The sequence below is a fragment of the Lissotriton helveticus genome, chromosome 2_2 (genome assembly GCF_964261635.1).
Source record: "Lissotriton helveticus chromosome 2_2, aLisHel1.1, whole genome shotgun sequence".
Lineage (NCBI taxonomy): Eukaryota > Metazoa > Chordata > Amphibia > Caudata > Salamandridae > Lissotriton > Lissotriton helveticus.
The window spans coordinates 202707837-202730354 of record NC_136060.1 but is presented as its reverse complement, the minus strand read 5'-3'; the positions used below and the strand labels follow the sequence as shown (position 1 = coordinate 202730354).

Sequence of the window (22518 nt, the reverse complement as noted above, 5' to 3'; positions counted from 1 at the left end):
TAAATGCTTTTTTGGGCCCTGGGTTCCTTCTGGGACCCCCTGAGCAGGCCTTCGGGGTCAGGGTGTTTCTACCCTGCACTCTTCTCTTGTTTTATACCTTTGTTTCTCTGTTTTCTAGTGACTCACTTCTACCGAGCCACAAGATGGCTGCCAAAACTTTCTGGTTTGGAGTGTTGGCAGCCAATCACAGTGAAGCTCGTGCACAGGACTTAGTCTCCACCCAGATATCGAAACATTTATTTTTCTAATTTCTCAACAACTACTGATCGGATTTACACCATTTAAAAAAAGGGCGCTTCCTGATCCAAGCACCACCTTATTGCCAAATTCGGGGTAATTCCGTTCAGTAGTTTCTCTGTTGCCTTGCACGAAGTTTCCTATGGGAAATTGATTTTTTGACTCGTATTTAGGATGTACTGTAACAACTACAGCTTGTTAGCTGTAATCAAGTAATCCTATGAGCATTCCTGAAATTTGAAAACAAACGCTGAAGCTCATGGGAAAAACGTACAAGCATGTTGTTGCAGATTGGACCCAGTCCTTCAACCCGAATATGGACAAAACAAAGAATACGTCGGCTTTAACATATGGGGCCTACATGTTTCATAAACTTTTCACTAGAACTAATAGCTGCAAAAAAAATTTACAAATTAATGTTGCATTGAGTTGGCATGTAATCAAAAGATTCCAATCCACCAATATAGGAGGCAATCCTTGCTTCATGCATGAGCTTGGTTACATAGCTCACTTTGTAAACACATTTAAGTGCCAGGGCCTGTCTCAGGAGCCCAATGAAGTCCGCACCCTCGATGTCCCTTGCCAGAGCTGCCAATAACAGTACCACAATTACTAATCATCCCACTCCGCAAGAGTCACAATTCATCCTGTTCCAGGCTAAACAAAGCTATAAGAATGGCTTGGGCGGCAGGTAATAGCCATTTTTAATGTGTCCTGAATTAGTAAAAACTGTTGTGGTCTCAAAATTAATCAGACAACATTATTGTGTGTTGGATTGTAAAAGTGCCTGTGTTTAAAATTAGGTGCTGGTGCTGAGCACTGTAAATCGCCGGCTCAAATTAAGCACTGCTGATGTATTACATGCTAAATGACTAACATGAAAGATGATCAGAGAGTACCAACAATATGCTTTTGGCATCCACTTCAGAATATTGATCCTTGGAATAGTCATGGTAAGGTGCATGATTTAAATGCATGCTCCTCATAAATAGCCTCTCATTATTATTAACAGTGTGGGAACCTGGGAAGAGCTCATTGACCACAGCAGTGATATGCAAGAGAACTCATATTTCAGTATCCACATTCACTGTAGTAGTGTCTCACCACAGAGGAGAGGGGTCATAATGCAACTTATAGCAGCTTGAAATCTACATTCTGGGGAAAATGATGCTGCTCTCTAGATCTAGATCCCCTCTAGCCAATAGCTCGTACTAGCACAGAGGAGGCTTTCCATAATGGGTAGATTATAATTTCCAACTGGTTACTGCCTGCCTCTGAAAGCCATTCAATGCTTTGAGACCCTATGGGTGTTATAAAGGATTGGGTGCATTCCCCGGTGAGCTTCAAAGAGTGGAGAGCAACCCTGTGCAGCCCCTTTCCTTTGTGATTCACAAGATTTAATACTGTGTGCACTACAATCTGCACTAGTGATAGCAGACTGCAAATACAATACACATGCAAATTGATCATTAATTATTGGCATTCACATAAAATCCACACTGTACATACATTCCAAGCACTTTTGTGCTTCAGGCCCCAGGCGTGGTGGTAAACTCCAATATATTCTCTCCATTTGGAACAAAGTTGTACTTTCATCGCACACACACAGTCGAGTAATTCTGGGCTACATATATTATTAAGTAGAAGGTTGATCAGCCACGAAAAATAACATACATAGGTCATTAATTAGATACAAATAGACTGCAACTGATGAAACCTATGGTAATGATTAAGGGAGGTATGCATTACCCATTGTAGCAATTCCAAGAATTGGGTGTGCAAAACAATTAAAGTACTTCAGCTGGATTCACAAGATAGGAAGTAGTTTCCACTTCGATATCAAGTAAGATAACTGGTAAATATGATTCTTACTAAGTTCTTGAAGCCTCCGTAGATGTACTGTGTCACCTTTGGTGCTGTCCTCTGGCGGACAATAGTGCAAACATGATTTCTCTAGGGCAAACCAGCACTTTTTCCATTGATCAAGGCTATGGCAGTCTTTGTAGAACATCTGACCAATCACATCATAATCTCGATCTATGAAGTGCACTGCCACAGACGGGACAAAATGCTGCAACAAACAAATAAAGTAATTAATGTAGGCAAAACGATTTAACGAAACCAGAATTTTAATAGCATGATAATTTATGAAAGGCATACATGAGGAGAACATTAAATCCATGCAAAATGAAACCTACAGTGACTAACTTGAATTTTTAAAGTGCTCAGGCTGCAATGCATGAAAATAGACTTTATTTATCCTTTTAAAGGGGCTGATTCAACCTTCCAAGTTGCATGATGTTCAAAACTCTGCAACTTTGTCAGTTTACAAATAGTTAGACGGGACTAGGGAGATATTGTTCTTATGTACCCAAAAGTATTGATAAAGCAATATATGTTTGGGAAGACTTAGAACCAGCCTGCAGATAAAGACTTAATGACCAGGTGCACTGCTTACCTTTAAGAAAGTTATAATTTCCGCGACAGAAGGATTAGCCAAAACCATATGTAATGGGAAAAATGAATCGGTTGGGGGGTGATTTGATAAGGACCGTCAACTGGGAAAGATAAAATGAATGGAGGTGATCAGTATTACAGGTAAAATCAGGAAGATTAGGGACAACAATAAAAAATTATGTGATCACTGACTGTAGGAAAGAGCCCTTTTTGACATGGTCACCCACCTCTCTTTGCCTGTTATTTAATGTGATTTCGACTGGACGTGCACTGAGTTACTGCTAACCAGGTCCCCCGTGCCAGAACTCCATCCAAAACTGTGAAATTGTTTTCCCCAATAGACAATACCTTTAGTACCCTCTATATGGCCCTAGTAAATGGTTCTCTTGGTACCTTGGGCCAAAGGCACTTAAGAGGGTCCCCAAGGGCTGCAGCACGAACTTTGCCACCCAAAAGAACCCCTCACGAAACCAATACACTGGAGAAAACTAGTTCCCCAGCTATATGATGGCTTCTCGTATTAATAAATCCACACCAATGCCAGTGTCGGATTTAGTAATGCATGCACCCAAAGGGCCCCCTAGGGGTTTCACCTGAAAACCTATCAGCCCCTGGTACTGGATGACTGCCTGTCTTTCGTAATTGTCTACACAAGGGTGGGTAGCCCATTGACTACTAACCTACACTCCCCTAATGCCTCTAAATTCAGTATGTTGGTGAACCCTGGCACCAGAGAATCAGATCCTCCTGACCAAAAGAATAAGGACAGAAGAGCTGCATAAAACAAGAATTGTGAAGGAAGCAACTGACTGGGCACAAACCTTGAAGGCCTGTCTGCTGTTCCTGATGATTGTGTCAAAGTCAACTCATCCTTCAAGCTGCTGTGCCTCCAAAAGCTTGGGAGGACTGACAGTGCCTCTGCCAAGACTCAGGAACTCTGGTGGAGCAGCAGAGCGGCTTCCCTGATTCCTGCATGCACACAAAGGGACCTGAGAGGACTCCAGACCGCCAAAACCCGACATAAGAAAGCACCTGTGCCACTTAGCCTGAGCTGAAGTGGGCCAACTATGCCAGTATGGTTCCTGACCCTCCAGAGGCAAAGCTCAAGGTAGACTTCCCACCACCACCTGCAGCCTCTGTTTACAGTCCCCCTTTACCCCTAGTGCTCCTGGTGTCGAATTTCCAAAGCCTGAAGACACATTTGCACCCGCCGCCCTCAGAGTGGAGGATCAACGGTGTCCCCATGTCCCCAAGCCTCATGAGACCTGAGCACCCCTTGTGGTTCTGACCGAATGGCCTCCCAGTCCAAGCCGGCAGCCTGTTTTTGATCAGACTGATCCGCATAGGATAACATTGGGCACCCGATGGTGAAAAGCACCTCTGCAATCCGACTGCCTCTGCATTCCGACTGCCTCAGTGCCACCTTAGGTGAAGTTTGGGTGCTGCCTTTGACGTTGCCCCCATACTCACCTTAAGTCCTGGAAATTTATAGTGTAAGTCGCTGTACTGTACATGAATGCCACACTTGTTTTTCATCCCATAGGACAACATTGCAGCTTCTGAAAATTGCACTTTTTAAATGCAAAAGTAATCCCTCTTGAAAAACATACAATCTGATCGTATTGATTCTGGTGCCTAAACATCTATAACAATACGTGTTATTTGTATAAATTGGTATGGGTCTCCTTACTGAGCTGTATGCATCGCTTATTGACTATTGTATGTATTTACAGATGTCTAACACTCCTTTCTGATAAGTCGAAGGATGCTCAATCACACTACCCCCTAGAAAAGCACCTTGGGGTTACAACAGTATTCCCCTGTCCACTGGTAAGGGAATACCTGGACTCTTTGCAAGGTATACCTATTTTTGTTATACCTTATAAAGAGCCTGTTTCCTACACTGACGACAGCCAGAAAGGAGAAAGAAGGGTGCACATTACCCATGTAATCAATTCATTATAGCCTTTGAGTCCTAGTGCGTCCAAGGGGAGGACTTGCTACCAATCACTCCTTAGCGGGAAAACTTCTAAATAATTCAACAGTGGTCCCCCAAGCACTGGTCTCTTCCAGTCAACCAAAAGATCAAAGTAGCAATCACTGAAAATAGAATCTTCTTTTATTTTTCATTAATTCTAGCCAACATGTGTTTTGTCATTACTGATTTCATCAGATCAGAGTAGAAAACCATATAATGCAAACTAAAATACAATACTCAAAAGTTACATTTCATATACTTCCAAACAGCAGGTGATGTGCTCAAAACACAAGGAAAGAAGAGCAGAAAACCCTTCCAAACAAGTCTGTGCTGGGGGAGAACACCTTGACTTTCGTTGCCAATGGAGGGCCAACTCTTCAATGCTCACCTCACCCACCACAGGGGTACCTCGACTTCGGCTCGGTGAGCCGCAGCGTGCTTTGCCACTGCCACTGGGGAGAAATCGCAAATCCCACAACCACCTGCTGTCTAATCTGCCCACCAATGCTTCATAAGCAAAGCAGCACTCCCACTGCGAGGGACACGTGCGGCAACCGGGCCAAGGGCTGACCCCTCCGTGCCCAGAGGAGCCTGGAGGAGGCTGGGCCAACCCCCTTTCATTTGTGTTCTTGGCATTTTTAAGGTACTGATTTGTTCCATTTCAGATCTTTTAATATTGGGCCTTTTTCTTGTATTGTTACACTGAGATGGCCTAATCCACATATCCTGGTAAGTGATTTCCTGTCTCGTTCTTGTTCTTTGACAAGGAAATCCTGTGAAGGCGTTACATTTTAGGCCTATTATTGTGTCCTAATTTTGTATGTGATGGGGAAAAAAGCAGCGGGGGAGCTTTGGGTAGGGGCTTAAGAAAGTAAAGAAAACGAAGCACACTGTAATCACCTATCATGTGCTAGATAGAATCAACACCTTACTGGGCAATTGTGAAGTTATTCTAACATCGGCACCGACTGACACAAGCTCCTCAGCGATTAGGTCTCACCCTCCAAGGGTGTGATTAGCCAAAGGGGGAAACAAATACTCCGGATGTTTAATATACAAAACAAAAAGGCACAGTCAGCCTCTCCAAATGGGGAGGAATTTCCTCTATCACTGTCCGTTATGACTGACCTTGCTCCTGATACACCATCACAAGCTTCAAATGAGGATCCGTTAATATGTAACAATCAGTTTGCTGTTTTATCTGAAGCTCTAAGTGATCAATATGCTGCCAATAAATGCGGAGATATACTTAGGTCAACTAAAGTTCCTCTATCCCCCCAACTAGATCATGTCCATTTTACCACCTTAACGACGAAACTAAAAAATGAAGTGGAGGTTTCACTTTTAAAATCGTTGGTTTGCTTGCTGATTGAGTCATTAGAATATGCAAATGTAGTAACCATAGAAACTGGAGGTCCGAAAATCAGCACACTACCTTTGATTAATTCTTCTAATCAGGTGGTGGCTCCTGCCTCTGTGGTGTGTTATACCTCTTTCCCTATCTCTTCATCTATTCCTGACCAAGCCTGAGTCCTATGTAGGTAGATGGAACCCTATTCTGTTAAAACTAGTAAACTTCACAGATACAGACCCCAGGATGTCTAATAGATCGTCCTGATTTTTCACAACACCCACTGTCTTTTATTAAAGGGCTACCTGTTAGAAGGGCCATAAATTGTGCTTTCATCTTTATGATTATTGTACCTGAACTACTGCAAAAGTCCACCTATGAAGGGGAAGAATCCCTAAACAATAAGGCAATACATTGGATTTGTCATGTAAGGGGCTGCCAATCAATTGTTCATGACATTATTAGTGTAAAACAGATTACTGTATCTCATTGTCTATTTGATTATCTCGAATTGACTCTAAATTCTTGGTTGACAATCTAGTAGCTCTGGACATCTGGACTTGAACCCCTAACACAGACTAAAATTCAATCCAAGTATTTGAAACCATTTATTGCAAATGGTTCCTGATAGGTGCCATCCTATCCCTCTTCCCGACCTAAGTAACATAGGTAGATTTTTTAATTGTTTACGGTTTAACTCTCCACTCAGGATGGTGAATTGACAGCCATCCATTAGTATTCTAGGTGGAAATGATGTTGACCACTTGGCTACCCCACAAACTTACTCAGATCCAGCTAGATAGGGAGCTACCTCTATAGCACTCAGAAATGCAGTTACTGGCCCATGTTTAAATAAATCTTGTCAGGTATCTGAAATGTATCCTACACCACGCTCTTTGCCTTCAAGACCTGGTGACCATTATATGATCACCCCAGATGCTGATGGTCAGAAGGTAGTTTGTTCACCTTTTCGCACAGTTCTTCATAAAGTCAAACAGGTCCCAGTTGACCAAAGTATCCAAACAAAACCTTCCAGGGTTAATAATGGGCTTTTTTTCTTATCTTGGAATGTCACTGGCTCGAAATCTAAAATCATTCTTCCTGATTGGAACTTTTGTATTGAGCAGTATGACATTTGTTTGTTCCAAGAAACCTTGAGTGTGGAACCTGGTCTCAAACTTGGTTACTTGAATTATTTAATTCCTGCTATCAATGGACTGGCTGACTAGCTCTCTAGGCCCATTGATATTGGTGTATTTCATATATATGCGAGAGGTGTTAGGGAAGGCCTAAGAACTGATACTATCACAGCTAGGGGTGGGCGAAGAATTTCACTCCTCTGGTGGAGTTCATGGAGTTTTTCCCACTCCGTGCGGAGTGTGGAGTTCAGACAAACTCAGGAAAGTGATGTGGAGCTGAATTTTTTCTCTCGAACGGCTCGTCATCGGTAAGTTGGCAAGCACTTGCGAGAAAAAATCACGCTCTAGACCTCCTCCTGGCAAGATTTCTCATTGAGGTGGTCGAGGCATGTTGTGACTGCTTTCATTGAGAAATATGCCATTCGTGTTGAGGAAGCTGCTGCTCGAGTAGAATGTTTACTCGAGCCGGTAGAAAGCAGCTGCATCCTCTGGCGCAATACGTTGTGCCGTTTGCGCTGATTTTTAAAACGAGTGTGAGCAGCACGACTCAACAGACTCTGCTGCTGGCAGAACTGCACAGAGCGGGGCAGAGTTTTTCCGGCACTTTTCGGAGTTCCGCGGAGTAAAACAGTGCTAATTCTGCCCAGGCTTAATCACAGCTCTGGAGGAACTCCTGTCAGCCAGTACTCCTAATCCCGGTTTGATTCTAGGGGGTGATTTAAATACCACGGTTGATCCCTTCAATAATGATGACTCTAGTGCTGTAAGATGGGGTATGGGGTGTACCAAAGCTCTATCTTTCCACAGTATTGACGAGGATGGAGACTGCTTTACAACTGAAAGCATTAACGTTAAGTTTCGGCTCGAGAGCTTCTAATGGCAGAACCCTTTCTGATGGTTTTTGTGCTGGCACATATAACTACGCACTCCATTCTAGTCGTATTGATTATATCCTTCTAGACCGCCATCTTTGGTCATCTCTCATTGATATGTCTATTATAAATAGCATTGAGAGCAATCATATTCCATTGTGTCATTCCTTAAATTCTCTTTGCCCCAATTTAAGAACTGACTGTTCGTCATCAGCTTCAACTAGGAACCTGATACCAATGACTGATATGCGATGGCTCAAATGGTCCCAGGTCGTTGATTCCCCACCGGTCTTAGACAAAATAAGTATGAATCTAAAGGACTCTGTGACCAAATTAAGTCTTTTGGCCCCTTCATCGTTAGGTATGACCACGATTGCATTGCATAACATGTTTTTCAAACAAATACTGTCTTATTTTTTGGTTCCTTGTACAAATTATGGAAGGAAATTCCCTAGAGAGCACAAGTGGTTTGACAGAGAATGCAGACGTCTTCGCAGAGATCTCAGACGGGCAATAAGAGTTAAGAATTTGAGAGGAATTTGCTTGGCCAGGAAGAGATACAGAAGAGCTCAGCTTCTCGCTAAGAAGGCTTGTGGTGACTCTAGATGGTAGGACCTTAAACAGGCCTGCTCTCACAAGGATTCTCTTGTTAAGCGAGGGAGGGATGTACCTGTGGATCCCTTGCATATCAATGTAGCCCTGCAATCATGGATTAAGCATTTTTCTAGTCTCTACTCTGACTCTGCATTACCGAATGATTTGAGTTTTTAAAGGAGGATAGAGGCAAATGAAGATATTATCGATATAAATGACCCATTTTTTACCGTAAGTGATGCAATGGCAACCCTTAGTGCTATAACCAGAGGTAGAGCCCCTGGTTTGGATGGCAAACCAGTGGAGATTTTTTTGTTTGAAATTGATATATGGGCATAATGCATACTCTTGTTGGCAAACCCAATCCCATGTGGCACCCCGATCCCAGATTCATGGAAGAGAGCAGAAATAATCCCAAGATACAAAAAAAGAGGACAGATCTGTCCCTCCGAATTACAGGCCGATTAGTTTGATCAATGTATACAGAAGATTTTTACCTAATTGAATTTAAGCAAAACTGAAACTTCAAGGAAAATGATTTTATTTCTCCTTTTCAGGTGGGTTTCTGGAAGAAGGGCTCTACAATTTATCAAATCTTCCATTTCTTTTAGTTTATTGGAAAGTAGTGATGGTCAGCGGAGGAACACTATATATTGCTTTCCTCGAATTTAAGTCCACCTGCGATTTGGTCCTGCGTGACCGGTTATGGCAAGTTTTGAACAGACTGGGTCTTTCTAATAAACTTTTGCTACTCTTCATTTATCTCCAAGAGGGGAACTTTGCGCAGGTCCGTTGGGGTTCTCAAGGACAGGTGATTGACCGATTCTCTATCACAAAGGGTTTTCGTCAGGAATGCGTGCTGGTACCTAACTTGTTTTCGCTTTATCTCAACACTGTTGTATCTTACCTGTCCTCCATACATGTTGATGCTCCATCTCTGGTGGGTATTAAGACCGATCCTTCTCTTTGCGGATGACACCTTATTGATTTCCAAAACTCAGAGTGGTCTGCAACATGCTTTGCATAGTTTTTCGGAATTTTGTTCCCTTTGAGGTTCGGAAATCAATTGCATGAAGACAAAGATAATGTCTTTTAATAAGTTCAGATCTTTCAAAGAGAAACTTGAGCTGGGGGTGAGCCACTCAATAGTTTAAAGATCTTTAGCTATTTGTGAGTGACTATCTCCCCGAGCCTTTAATGGAAACCTCAGCTAGATTTACTAACTCTCAAGCACAAGCAAATAATAGGAGCTATAGTCAGAGAGTACAATGTCAGAGAGTACAATTGCTCCTTAATGAAACCCATTGCTCCTACTTTACAAATGTATGATGCTAATGCTATTGGTGCCTGTTTTTGTGGCTCAGAGCTATGAGGTTTCTCTGCTCTTTCCTTGCTGAGTAGATCTGAAAATCGCTTTTTAAGGAATTTGGCCAATTAACCACAAAGTACCCCCCTTGGACATGGCTCAATGACCATTGGCAGACAGAGCCAAATTGTAGCCTTTGTTATTTTGGATTAGGCTGTGGTTTCAGCCTGAGCTGGCATATTATGGTGACGCATTAAGGGACGTGATGACTGCAGACAAGATGTGTAAAATACTATGGCTGAGACAGGCTCACAAGTTGTTTGTAGCCATTGGTCTTGGGGACTACTGGCTCAATCCAGTCTGTTGAAAGCCCATTAGTGGCAGTGGGCAGGCGAAAACGCAGTTAGATCGAGCATTGGTCACTCGCTAATTGGAGGCATTTATGATTTTAAATCCGCATTTTATCTGGAACGGTACTGGGATCTAATTACTGTACCTCTAGAATGGAAATTATATTTCCAATTTACAATAGACACATTGCCTCTAAAAGCTTTTACTCCAAGATGGGCCCCTGATAAAGAAGGCATTTGTCCAGTATGTAATGCTGCCCCAGAATCTGTTGGTCACATTTTCTTTGCCTGCTCGGGATAGGATGGTATTCGCCGTTCATGGATTAAAACCATATGCAGGCTGATGGGGACTCGCAGTAGGCAAACTGTCCTCAGGATACTCAGATCAGACCGGAATCAGGCATTTGTATGTGCTTTTGCTAAGTTTCAGTGTAACATGTGAGTCCTACACTCAAAGGCAATAACATGGGCTGCTAGATCACACTGACATCTTTTGAACTGCTCAAGCAGTTATGACACCAGCTGTCAACGCCTATTTATTGTGAATGCATGCATGGTGATCTCCCTCGTACCGGTACATATGCCCCTTGGACTGCAAAATAACTTGTTTTTATTGACTCGTATCTGTCTTGTGTTCTGAATGTAAATAGAGGATGAAGCTGTCCAATTAATTCTTTAACACATTTTTATTTATTTTAATGATATTTCGTAATGCATTGGTTTTATTACGCTCTACAGAAAGTTGCATTTGTATGAGTAGTTTTGTATTTGATGTATGCTTTTATGACTTGTATTGTCGAATAAAGCACCAATTGATTGATGAATGAATGAATGAAGACACTTATATAGCCCACAGTGGCTCAACAAGATTGATTGAAAATTATCACAAGAAACATATTCATACCCTATATAGTGTGGGGTAAAGTTATCCACCAATCATGCTTGTGATTACAAATGAGTGCAGGAACCAGTAACTACCTAAAATGGGATATAATTTGGGGTGTTAATGGGCAGAGGTCTGAGACACTGTAAATTCATTCCCTAATGTCACATTGGTTATGATGAGTGTGTGCCTCATATTTTTAACAGTTATGGAAATATTATTAAATCAGAAGATTAGACCATGGTTAGCTCGCTCCCGCCTACACCCAATGAGAAACCGCCTTTGTTCATGGTTAAGGAAATGGTGAAAGCACAGAATGAAGGAAAGATGACAGGAAAGGATTTTGGGCCATATGTATCAAGCAAATTCGCGTTTCCGAATGCAAATTTGCAAAATGGTATGTATTAAGGAAAATCTGGAGCAAAACAAGGAATCGAAAAATTTGCGATTCCTTATTTTGCAATTGCATTTAAGGAATTGCAAATTTTGCGATTCCTTAAATGCAATGTATGAAGCAAAAAAAAAAATGCAAATTGTCCTTGAGGAATCGCAAATTACCACCAACTTCAAGTTGGTGGTAATTTGCGAATTCCTTGAAAAATGCAGATTTTGGCATTTTTCAAAGTGCCATGTGACGCACATACATGCCCTTAGGTCATGTATGTGCGCCACATGTGCACCCATGCTTATTTCAGGGGTCCAACAGGGTGTCCTTTGGACACCCCTGCACCCTTGAAATGATTCTCAATTTGCGACTCTCAAATTGCGAATCGCAAATTGAGAATAACTTCCCATTCATTCCTATGGGCCTCCTGACCCATAGAAATGAATGGGAAAGTATTCCTTAATTGCGATTAGCAATTTGCTAATCGCAATTAAGGAATACTAAGAATTCGCAAAAAAATTGCGAATTTGTGCATACATCCCAATTTGCGATTCTGAAATAGCGATTTCTAAAAAATCGCTATTTCAGAATTGCAAATCAGGTTGATGATACATATGGCCCTTAGTCCCAGTAGAGTATGTTTGTATAAAGTTCTGCCTTATGAGAAGTCCCTGCTAATAAATAATATTGTCTAATCTGGGTGTATTCTTTACTCTCGGCAATCAACCATTACTGACCGAATACTGTGCGGTCCCAAATAACTCAAAGCTAATGCTCCTCTTCAATGGGGCGAGTACATTGTTTGGTAAGAGTCTGTCCTCGGGGTTACAGTGGCCTAACCCCCACATGCATCATTGTGACATTTTGCACTTCTTAATTTGCGAAAAATAAGGAATCGCAAATTAAGAAGTGCAAAATGCTATGCATCATTATTTTCGGTATTCATTTGTGATTCGGTAAAAATTGCAATTTTTACCGAATCCCAAATAAATACCGAATTCTTAAGGTAATTTTCGCAATTCCCATTGATTCCTATGGGCCAAAAGGCCCAAAGGAGTCAATGCAAATTGCGAGTGGCACTTAGAAAATTTCATGGGTGCAGGGGGGGGTCCAAAGGACCCCCCCATGCACCCCTGAAATGTATTTTTCGCATCATGTTTCACACACACATGTCCTAAGGACATGTGTGTGTGAAACATGAATGTTGAAAAAAAAACATTTTCAGCTTTTTAAACACTTTTTCCAAATTTACCGAGTGGTTCAACCACTCGGTAAATTTGGCACCCTAATTGCGAATTTACAGTTTTAAATTTAATGATGCATTGCTTTTAAGAAATCGCACATCTGCGACTTCTTAAAAGCACCCGCAATTTTAGAACTCGCAAACATGTTACGAATTCTAAAATTGCTTCATGCATCCCAAAAAGCACTTTTGCATTCGCAAACGGCCGATTTTAAGGAATCGCACCGTTTGCGACTACAAAAATGCTTGATGCATGTGGGGGATAACAGCATAACAAATGACTGTCAGACGAGCATTAGGCCTTGTTTGAAATGGTAGAAGGAGCTTTCGTCTATTTAATGCCAGCATTTCATATATGTATCCGAAGAATGAAAGACTTCTTGAAATAATTAATAACATAGTCAGCGCCAGTCGCTGTTTCAATCTTGTGCCAGAAGCAATAACGGGGGCTATCATCATGTTATAATTTAATAACAATACAAAGAAACGTGGTACCCAAGGGGAGACAACTGCGTACTTTCCAGTAAATAAAGGAGTGAGACCGGATGCCCCCTAGCACCCATCATTTCTAACATGTTTATACATGATATTTCAGAGAACTGTGTGGCTACCGGCCTTAAGGCTATTGTGGCTCCAGTCCTGTGCCTTCGAAATGATGAAACTACCTTCCTAGTCTGTCCGTAAAACAATCTGCCTAAGGTGTAAGAGGCACTTGAGCCGTCTTGTCATACTATAAAATTGGAAGGAAATTCGTACAAATTTAAGGTAATGGTAGTGCGGATCTGTACATACCAAAGAGATAGATAATTTGGCTGACATGTTGATTAAACTATGAACATTCAAGATTATCTGCAACTGTGATTCTGCTTGAAGAGGGTTGCCGGGCCTCAAGTAAAAGAAGCATTGTTAATGCATCGGTTTTGCCTATGTAGTAAATAAAGAGCTGTTTTAACAATCATCGTTTGAGGGAAGGAAAGAGTTCCCTGATGAATAACATGGGAGTGGAGAGGATGTGGCGCAGGGGACGAGTTTCTGACTCGCGAGCAGTGAATCCCATAGTCACTTCAGGGCCACAGGAACCCCCCGCCCCCATATAACAAACATCCCGCAAATAACACGCAGACACAAGTGTTAAGATTGGGAAAAATTGCTGCAGGTTTATTGTTACATACAACATTATGTAATCACGTTGGGTTATCTTACGGGCAATCCAAGGGCAGGCCGCATTCTCGCCACCTGCCCGCCTGATGAGCCAATCAGCACAGTGGCGAACCACCCAGCTGCTGATCATTATGGTAATAAACTACTCACGCCCCTTGCGGGGCGTATCTAAGCGACCCCCGGTTGCACAGGCCCACAACCGCCCGAAGGACTACTGGGGCGCCGTCTCGGATTCCTAGCCTCCCATGAGGTTCTAGGTTAGGCTCTGGCACCCCTATGTGCCCGCTGAAGTACTGTGTTGCACCTCTCTGTTTCCGGATTGCCCTGTAACTCCGCCTGCAACGAAAAAGGAAACACATTAAAACTCCCTCAGGAGCCCCCCCATAGCTGACACTCAGGGTTAGAGGTAGGGAGGGAAAGAGTGTCCCGACGTGTTCGTCGCAACGTCCGGAGCGGCAAAGAGGCCACCACAACGGCCAGAGGGGGAGATATACCCTCTCCCTGCCAGCCCCGGACGTGCGTCACAGCTCCGCCCACCTCCACCAGGCAACCTGCCCTGAGGAGGGGTGGAACCATTAGCTGGGGATCGGGGGCAGCCCTACGTGACTAAGGGCCCGCCCTCCTGATGGCCACCGGGTGGCCTCGGGCAGGCGCATAGTCACTTCAGGGCCACAGGAACCCCCCGCCCCCATATAACAAACATCCCGCAAATAACACGCAGACACAAGTGTTAAGATTGGGAAAAATTGCTGCAGGTTTATTGTTACATACAACATTATGTAATCACGTTGGGTTATCTTACGGGCAATCCAAGATGGCCGCTACATAGGAGCTCCGGTGAGAGCTCCTGGGTCAAGGATAACTATTTTTAGTTTAAAGCCCCCACAACACAAGGAATAAGTAAATAAGCGTCAACATACCTCGGGTTGACGGGTGGGGAGAGACGAGTGTCCACCACGATTGACCCCTGCTGGACCGGACCACCAGGGCTGAGACTCGACTGCCTGGAAGATCGACCAGACTGCCTTGACGGAGGATCGACGGCCTGGAGGACCGAATGCGGCGCTTCCATGTTCCTTCCTTCCTGTTGACTCGTGAGGGGAAGTGGACAGAGGGGCACCGACCGACCCCCACGCTGGAGCGGTGGTCACGAGGGAGGCAACGTCCATGGCGCCCTAGCTGCTCGATGTCCCCGGAGGTGGTCGGGAGATGAGGGTCATTGGCGCCGACGACAGACCGCCACTGGTATCGGAGGTCCGGGACCGGGGGCTGGCTGAGGTGCGAGGCGGTGAGGAGCGGTGACAAATGAGCACTGCCGGTGCGGCTTGAGACGCGGGAGAGGAGCGGGAGCCGGGAGCGGAGGAAGAACGAGGACAGGAAGCGGAGAGAGCCAGCGGGTGAGCGGCACTACGGGAGGACAAAGGGAAAGAACTGTGCCTAAGAAAACTAACGCGGGAGCATTCAAAGCGGCGCGCCTGACCTTAAAATGGCGGCCGCTTGAGACATCGAACCCTGCCCACACAGAAGGAAGTAAACAAACTGAAAACAAGAAACTGAAAAAGGACTAAAGAACAAAGTAACACCAAAGAACACTGAGACATCAAACCTTGCCCACTCAGAAGGAAGTAAACAATCAATAAAACAAGAAACTGAAAAAGGACTAAGAAACACCAAACAACACAGAGAAAGTAACCTGCAGTGTCACCAGAAACCACAACATACAAGGCTCAAGAAATGTATTGGAAGTGGAAGCATCAGCACTGACACATTGAATTAACTAAAGTTAACTAAAGCCAATTATATTGTCATATTGAAATAACGAATTGGAATTGAAAGTATCATCACTGCCATATTGAAAATACTACAGTTAATTATATTGACACATCGAAATAACCATAGTCAATATTCAGTCTGGAGTGAGTCACAACAGTGAACTACTCAACCCTAAATAGGCAAAGGGCTGCTGGAGACCCACAACGTGAAGGAGAAGCGGAAATGGAGGGCAGATACCACGGGTCGCCCGGATCTCATGCAAAACATATAGAATATCCTTCCACCTTATCAAAAAATGCAGCCAAAAAATTCAAACATGCAACTCTGAGAAAAAACCCGGACACGTTGTTCGTGGACCCATACTTTGATAGAGTTAAAGGTATCATGATGAATGACCTAATATTCCACACAGACAAAACAGCTAAATGGCGTAATATCATTACAAAAAGACTGTTCATAAAAACGGTAAAAAATATACCACATGGCACGAAAATAACGACCTCAATAACTCAAAGAGGTAATACAGAAGTATGCGTTACTATATACAAAACGGGAATAGTGCTTATACAAGGAACTAACAAAGAACTTGAGAAATTTGAGATAACTTTCCAAGCCTTAAAGGAATCCATAGTAGGACCAAATCGCCTGCAAAATACAGTGAGACCAAGTCACCAACAAAACGTGACCCCTCCTGAGACGACACCTGACAACAACTACCCAGTCAGTAGAGATGTCAATTTAACTGACAATCAAACATCTAACGCCGGAGATCTACCTGGAATTGTGATGACAATACCGGAGAATGAAAATGAAAGGATAACGGTAGATAATACCATTGGAAACGAAGAGAAGAACTTGACAGTCCTAGAAGGACCGCTGATACCATCACGCGTGGCCACTCCAACGGCAGAGGACAACTCAGATCAGAGTGAGCCCCCCTATGACGAGAACTACGAAAGGAACATAGTAGAGAATATATACCTTCCCCTACACCCTTCGAATACGAGACTAGAGGCCCACGGATCCTCACCCACAAAAACACCCCCCAAACTTAACAATATAGAAAATAATGATGTCTCCCTTAATAGAATCCGGAATCACAACCAAATTAAGGATACAACGATAAATTATGGGACATTGAGAACAGACCGATCACGGAGGAGAGCTAAATACAGAACGCAAACTGCCAGATCTATCACACTTAAGAAGCTACCCCGAACACAGAAAGAAATGAAGGAGCTTAGAAAAGAAATAAGCAACATGGCACAAGACTCAATAAAAGTCTCACAGACAATTGAGAAAATCTGGGAGATGACGATAAACACGAACTCCAAGATCACACACATCCAGAATATAATACTTCGACCCAACCGACCGAACAGGACCAACCCCATTCCAAACGAAGAAGCTCATGCCCTACTTCGATCTTACGAACAACAGGCCTCGAAAAAGGAAGAGATTATCGAAGTTGTACCTATTGACCCTAATAGAACGGCCTCAACAAAGGATAGGAAAGCAATCCTCCACAACTTACAACCCATCCAGATAAATTCAACCGAAGCTGAAAACGGAAACAACTTCAACTCACTGAAAACACTGAAGTGCCTACTACTTAACTGTCGATCGGCTAATAAACATGCATCCGACATAGCCGCTCTAATACTCAACAAAGAAATCGACCTGGCCATCCTCACGGAAACATGGCTCAATGAATCATCTTCCCCAACCATGGATCTTCTAGTACCACCACAATATAACATTATCAGGTTAGACAGACCAAGGAAAGTGGGAGGAGGTATAGCGTGCATTCACCGCTCAGAGATAAAGGTTAACCAATTCCAATCAGACCCTATAGAATCATGTGAATACCTTGGCCTTAATATAACATTGGATAAATGATAAAGCGCAATACTAATTCAGACGAGTGAGGCGCCGTTGTCTAGATTGAGACAGTAGATTTGGGAGCACTTGTAAGGAATTATCGTTCTTCAATAACTTTTTATAAACACTCGTTTTAAACGTTTCCTCTAAATTTTTAGAGGTTCACATACCATGTAGAGTGATGTCTTCACCCCATAACTGTAACAAAATCATCTGTGAACCCTTGAACGGAGATCGAGTAGTTCGCGACTACAGTCAAAACCATTGGATGAATGTACACTGTAACCAGCATGCAGTGCATTGGATAAATGATAAAGCGCAATACTAATTCAGACGAGTGAGGCGCCGTTGTCTAGATTGAGACGGTAGATTTGGGAGCACTTGTAAGGAATTATCGTTCTTCAATAACTTTTTATAAACACTCGTTTTAAACGTTTCCTCTAAATTTTTAGAGGTTCACATACCATGTAGAGTGATGTCTTCACCCCATAACTGTAACCAAATCATCTGTGAACCCTTGAACGGAGATCGAGTAGTTTGCGACTACAGTCAAAATGGGCAACGGTAAAACTACATTACCCATGAGTCTGAGCGCGACGCATGAGTGTCATCGCGCCGCGCCGACCAATGGGGAAAGAACACAGAATATCCGGAAATGGACAGACGACGCTCCTGGTAACGAGCGCAGCGTCCACCACCCGGTATGTAAATTGAGACTTATAAAAGCCTGCTTACTGACACCGCCGGTACCTCCCACAGACAGCCCAGTTGGACGTCTGGAGTACCGACGGTTAGGTGAGTTATGAGACACGAAGTAAGATCTCTTAGAACCATGTGATGTTGAGTGGCTTGCTTTGGCCAGAGAGTACTTCCTTTTAACTGGTTCATTGTGTGTGTTTGTTGTTTGCACAGAGCGGGGCTCCGCAGTACCTGAGCTAATGACGGGTGAGGTGGGGCAACATTCTCCTTAAAATAGGGTGAGTGTTTTTATACGAGTGAAAACTTGGCTCTCTTGTGAATATTTGTAAGAACAAGATAAGTGCTACAAGCAATGAATTGTTCATCATTGTTAGCGAGATACTGTATAGACTGACGTCTCGCCAGAGAGTGTTGCTAATTGGCATGTTCTCTTTTTCTTTCTATGCATGTGCTGTTGTGTGAAATCCAATGGTCCTCTCACCAGGAGAATCGAAGGTGACATTTAATTCATTTGATTTTTTCTTGTTTACCATGCACTAATTAAGCAGTAGCAACATAGGTCCTGACGAAGCAGTAAGTGACCCCGGGGCACAGGTAAAGCTGCAGAAACATGTCGACCCTGACCATGTGAACTGTCTAGGTAGTTATTTGTTTGACACTACCTCTTGCACTGTTTTTAGAGAGTGGGAGCAGAAGGTTGTCAATAAATTCATTTTCCTTCTTCGACCCATTTTTAAACCACCACCTTTTGAAAAATTCTTTATTTTCTTTATTATTTAGCACTGCTTAGTAGTCACATCCTGATCCCTACCTGTCAGATATATCTCATTGGGCAATTTCTTACCATCAGGCTTACGCTGTGCCAAATCGGACACTGGGTCTCTCCTTGTGTACCTATGGTAGCCTTCCCAAATGATGTAGGGCGGTACAGGATGGACTCTGATGGGAACACTGTAACAAACTTGAAGGTGCCCCATGATTGATTTTGCTATCAGCACATGCATTCACTCAACCCTCACTTGTTAGGGTTCTTTTGACTTTATGCTACTTGTTAGTTGGTGTTCAGTAGTCTTAAGGGATGTAGCATTTAGGTCGTTAAATTTCCCTTAGACCCCCTTTAGTGTATTTTGTTTCTTAATATAAGATCACCAAATAATCAAAACTACAACCTACATGCGTTCTACCACCCACCTGGAGATAATGCAAAGTTCACAGAGCATCTCATGGAGATCATAACTGCTAATTCTAACCCAGACGCTAATAACATATTCCTAGGTGACTTTAACCTCCACTGGGACGATGGCAATGACAAAATGGTTAAAGCGATCAAAGACTTCCTCAATGAGCTTAACCTTACTCAAATTTGCACCCAGCCCACTCACTCACAAGGAGCGACCTTAGATTGGATAATTTCTAGAAACAAAGAAATCCTAATTACCGCTATAGACCCATGTGACTGGTCCGACCATCACGCTATAACTTTCATGATACCTACAATGAAAAAGGGCAGGAACATGCAACCGCGCAGGGTCAAAAAACTGATACGAGATACTAAAGAAGCTAATATTGAAATGTTGGTTGAAAGATGTGAGAAAGACCTCAAGCCTCCTAACAACTGGCAGAGTGTGAATGAGCTGACTGACCACTACATAACCTCAATCGGTAATATTGTCAATGACACCTTGCCTCAAAAACTGAAAAGAGTCTCGGAAAAACCCAAAAATCCTTGGTTTAATGAGGCTCTGAACGAGGACAGGCGAAAATTGAGAATGGCTGAAAGGAAATGGAGACAACATCCCGCCTCCCCTGAACTGAAGGACCTCAGAAAAACGAGGAAACAATATAACTTAAAGATAACCAACGCCAAAAAAGAATTTATAAGGGCTGAACTGGACAATGCCACAAACAGACCCCGAAAACTCTTCGAGATCCTGAAACAACAGTCAAACAAAGTAACTAAAACCGCCGAAGAGAACCCAAAAAATCCTATAAGCTGTGAGAAATTCTCCTCATTTTTCACGGACAAATCTAAATTGCTAGAAGCGGAGCTTACAAAATCAGCGGCTGACATCACGACCCTTCCCCCTTCAAAAAAGGAGACGAATGCGCCATCGATGGATTTTCTCACAAAAAACAAGGCAAGCTGGGACACATTTGAACTATACAACCAGGAAATGATCGCCAAAACGCTAGCGAAACTTAAACCTAACAACCACTACCAAGACCCGCTACCCGCAAAATGTGTAAGAGAAATCAGTCACACTCTAGTACCAATCTGGACGGAGATAATAAATGCCTCACTAATACAAGGGACCCTTCCTGACTGCCTAAAAACGGGGCAGGTAGTGCCCATTATCAAAAAACCGACAGCTGATGCAACAGACCCGAACAATTATCGACCAGTGACCAACATCCCGCTACTGGCCAAACTTCTTGAGAAATGTGTACAAGACCAACTGAGTCAACATATCGCTAAGTTCTCACTACTAGACGACTGCCAATCAGGATTCAGAACAGGACACAGCACGGAAACTGCGATATTACATATTGTTGATGACGCTTTACAAGCCCTTGACCAAAATCATGCGTGCCTACTGATTCTACTGGACTTGTCATCGGCATTCGACACGGTAAATCATGCGATTCTGATGACCAGACTACAAGACAGGATGGGTTTATCTGGTAATGTACTGAAGTGGTTTAACTCCTTCCTACAGAACAGGACTCAGCTATTCATGGTCAACGAAGCAACCTCTTCTCCTTGCCCTAACACAATAGGGGTCCCTCAAGGCTCAACGCTATCCCCAGATCTATTCAACTTGTATGTTGAACCTCTCACTGAGATTCTTCGGATCTCACAGATATCTTACCACATGTACGCAGACGACACCCAAATATACATGAAGATTGCCTGCAGTGAAGACATTGATCTTATGAATGAAACTTTAAAGAGAGCATTGCAGTGGCTTACAGCCAATCACCTGAAACTGAATGCCAATAAAACTGAATTCCTGTTAATCTCACCGACAAGGAGTTACACAGAGGCAAAGGAATGGGCGAAATTGGTGACTGCGCTGAACTGCACCCCGACCCGAGTTAATTCAGCCAAATCATTAGGAATTACACTAGACAAGAACCTAGACATGAAAGAACACATCAACTTGATGGCCAAGGGCGCCCGCTTCCATTTAAACTATCTAAGGAAACTGAAGCCCTTTATCTCTGAAGCAGACCTAAAACTTGCCACCCAATCGTTAGTTATCTCGAGGATCGAATATGGCTGTACCACATTAGCTGGCCTACCGAAAACATCCACTGCACCACTAAAAGCCTGTCTCAACGCAGCGGCAAGACTCATCACAGGAACTAGGAAATTCGACCACATATCTCCTCACCTGAAGGCCCTAAACTGGTTACCATATGATGCTAGAATTAAAATGAAGATGGCCTGCATCACACATAAAGCGGTCCACTACAACATGCCGAGATATCTCGCCAAGAAAATTAAGATATCGGGAGGCAACAGAACAACAAGAAGCTCTAAAGAGCTGCTATTGCGGCCGGCATTCTTCCAGAAAAAAAAGACTTATGACCGAGCTTTTTCAGGAGCGGCCCCCAGAGTCTGGAATTCACTCCCTCCTTACATCAGGAGGATTCAAAATATTGCAGCTTTTAAAAGGGAACTGAAAAGCCACATGATGAGTAAATACCATATATAGAGATGCCCAGAGACTTGTGATACGAACATTTCTGCCAAAAAGGACTGGAGTCACCACGAACTCTTGGAAGACCAATAAGACAAACGACTGATGCCACTCAAGCATCGGCTTTACAATCTATTGCTACCTCACTATTAGGCGATATCTATTCTATACCGTTCACTGGAAGATATCACCCATACCTTAACCTGTTAATATTTATGTTCAATGCATCCAACTACTACTCTTATGGCTTATTACGCCGATATTGACTTGTTAATAATATACAATACTACTTCATAGAACTTGACAGCATGACTATGACACTACCTAAACATAGGCACACCCTAATACTAACTACTTAGGCGTTAGGAATATATCTTACCTTAATCACCGTAGACAGCACATTACCTCCCACACCTGATTTGTTTTCGCTGCTATAACTGCTATTAGAATGTCAACTGCTTAATTCTTCTATGTCTTTAGGTAATCCCCTTTCTAACCTCCCTGA

At 43.1% G+C, this 22518-nt stretch overlaps 1 protein-coding gene across 4 annotated transcripts in view; it reads right to left on the bottom strand.

Annotated features, from left to right (window-relative positions):
- ARAP2 (ArfGAP with RhoGAP domain, ankyrin repeat and PH domain 2) overlaps window positions 1–22518 on the bottom strand; it is a 1514823-nt gene that overhangs the window by 490733 nt on the left and 1001572 nt on the right. For all 4 annotated transcript variants that reach the window (XR_013608339.1, XR_013608340.1, XM_078678359.1 and 1 more), the window contains exon 18: window positions 2110–2308. Coding sequence is in view for 2 of the 4 variants with exons in the window: in XM_078678359.1 (XP_078534485.1) it covers window positions 2110–2308 (199 nt within the window). In the remaining 2 variants the exon portion in view is untranslated. The remainder of the gene's footprint in view (window positions 1–2109; window positions 2309–22518) is intronic.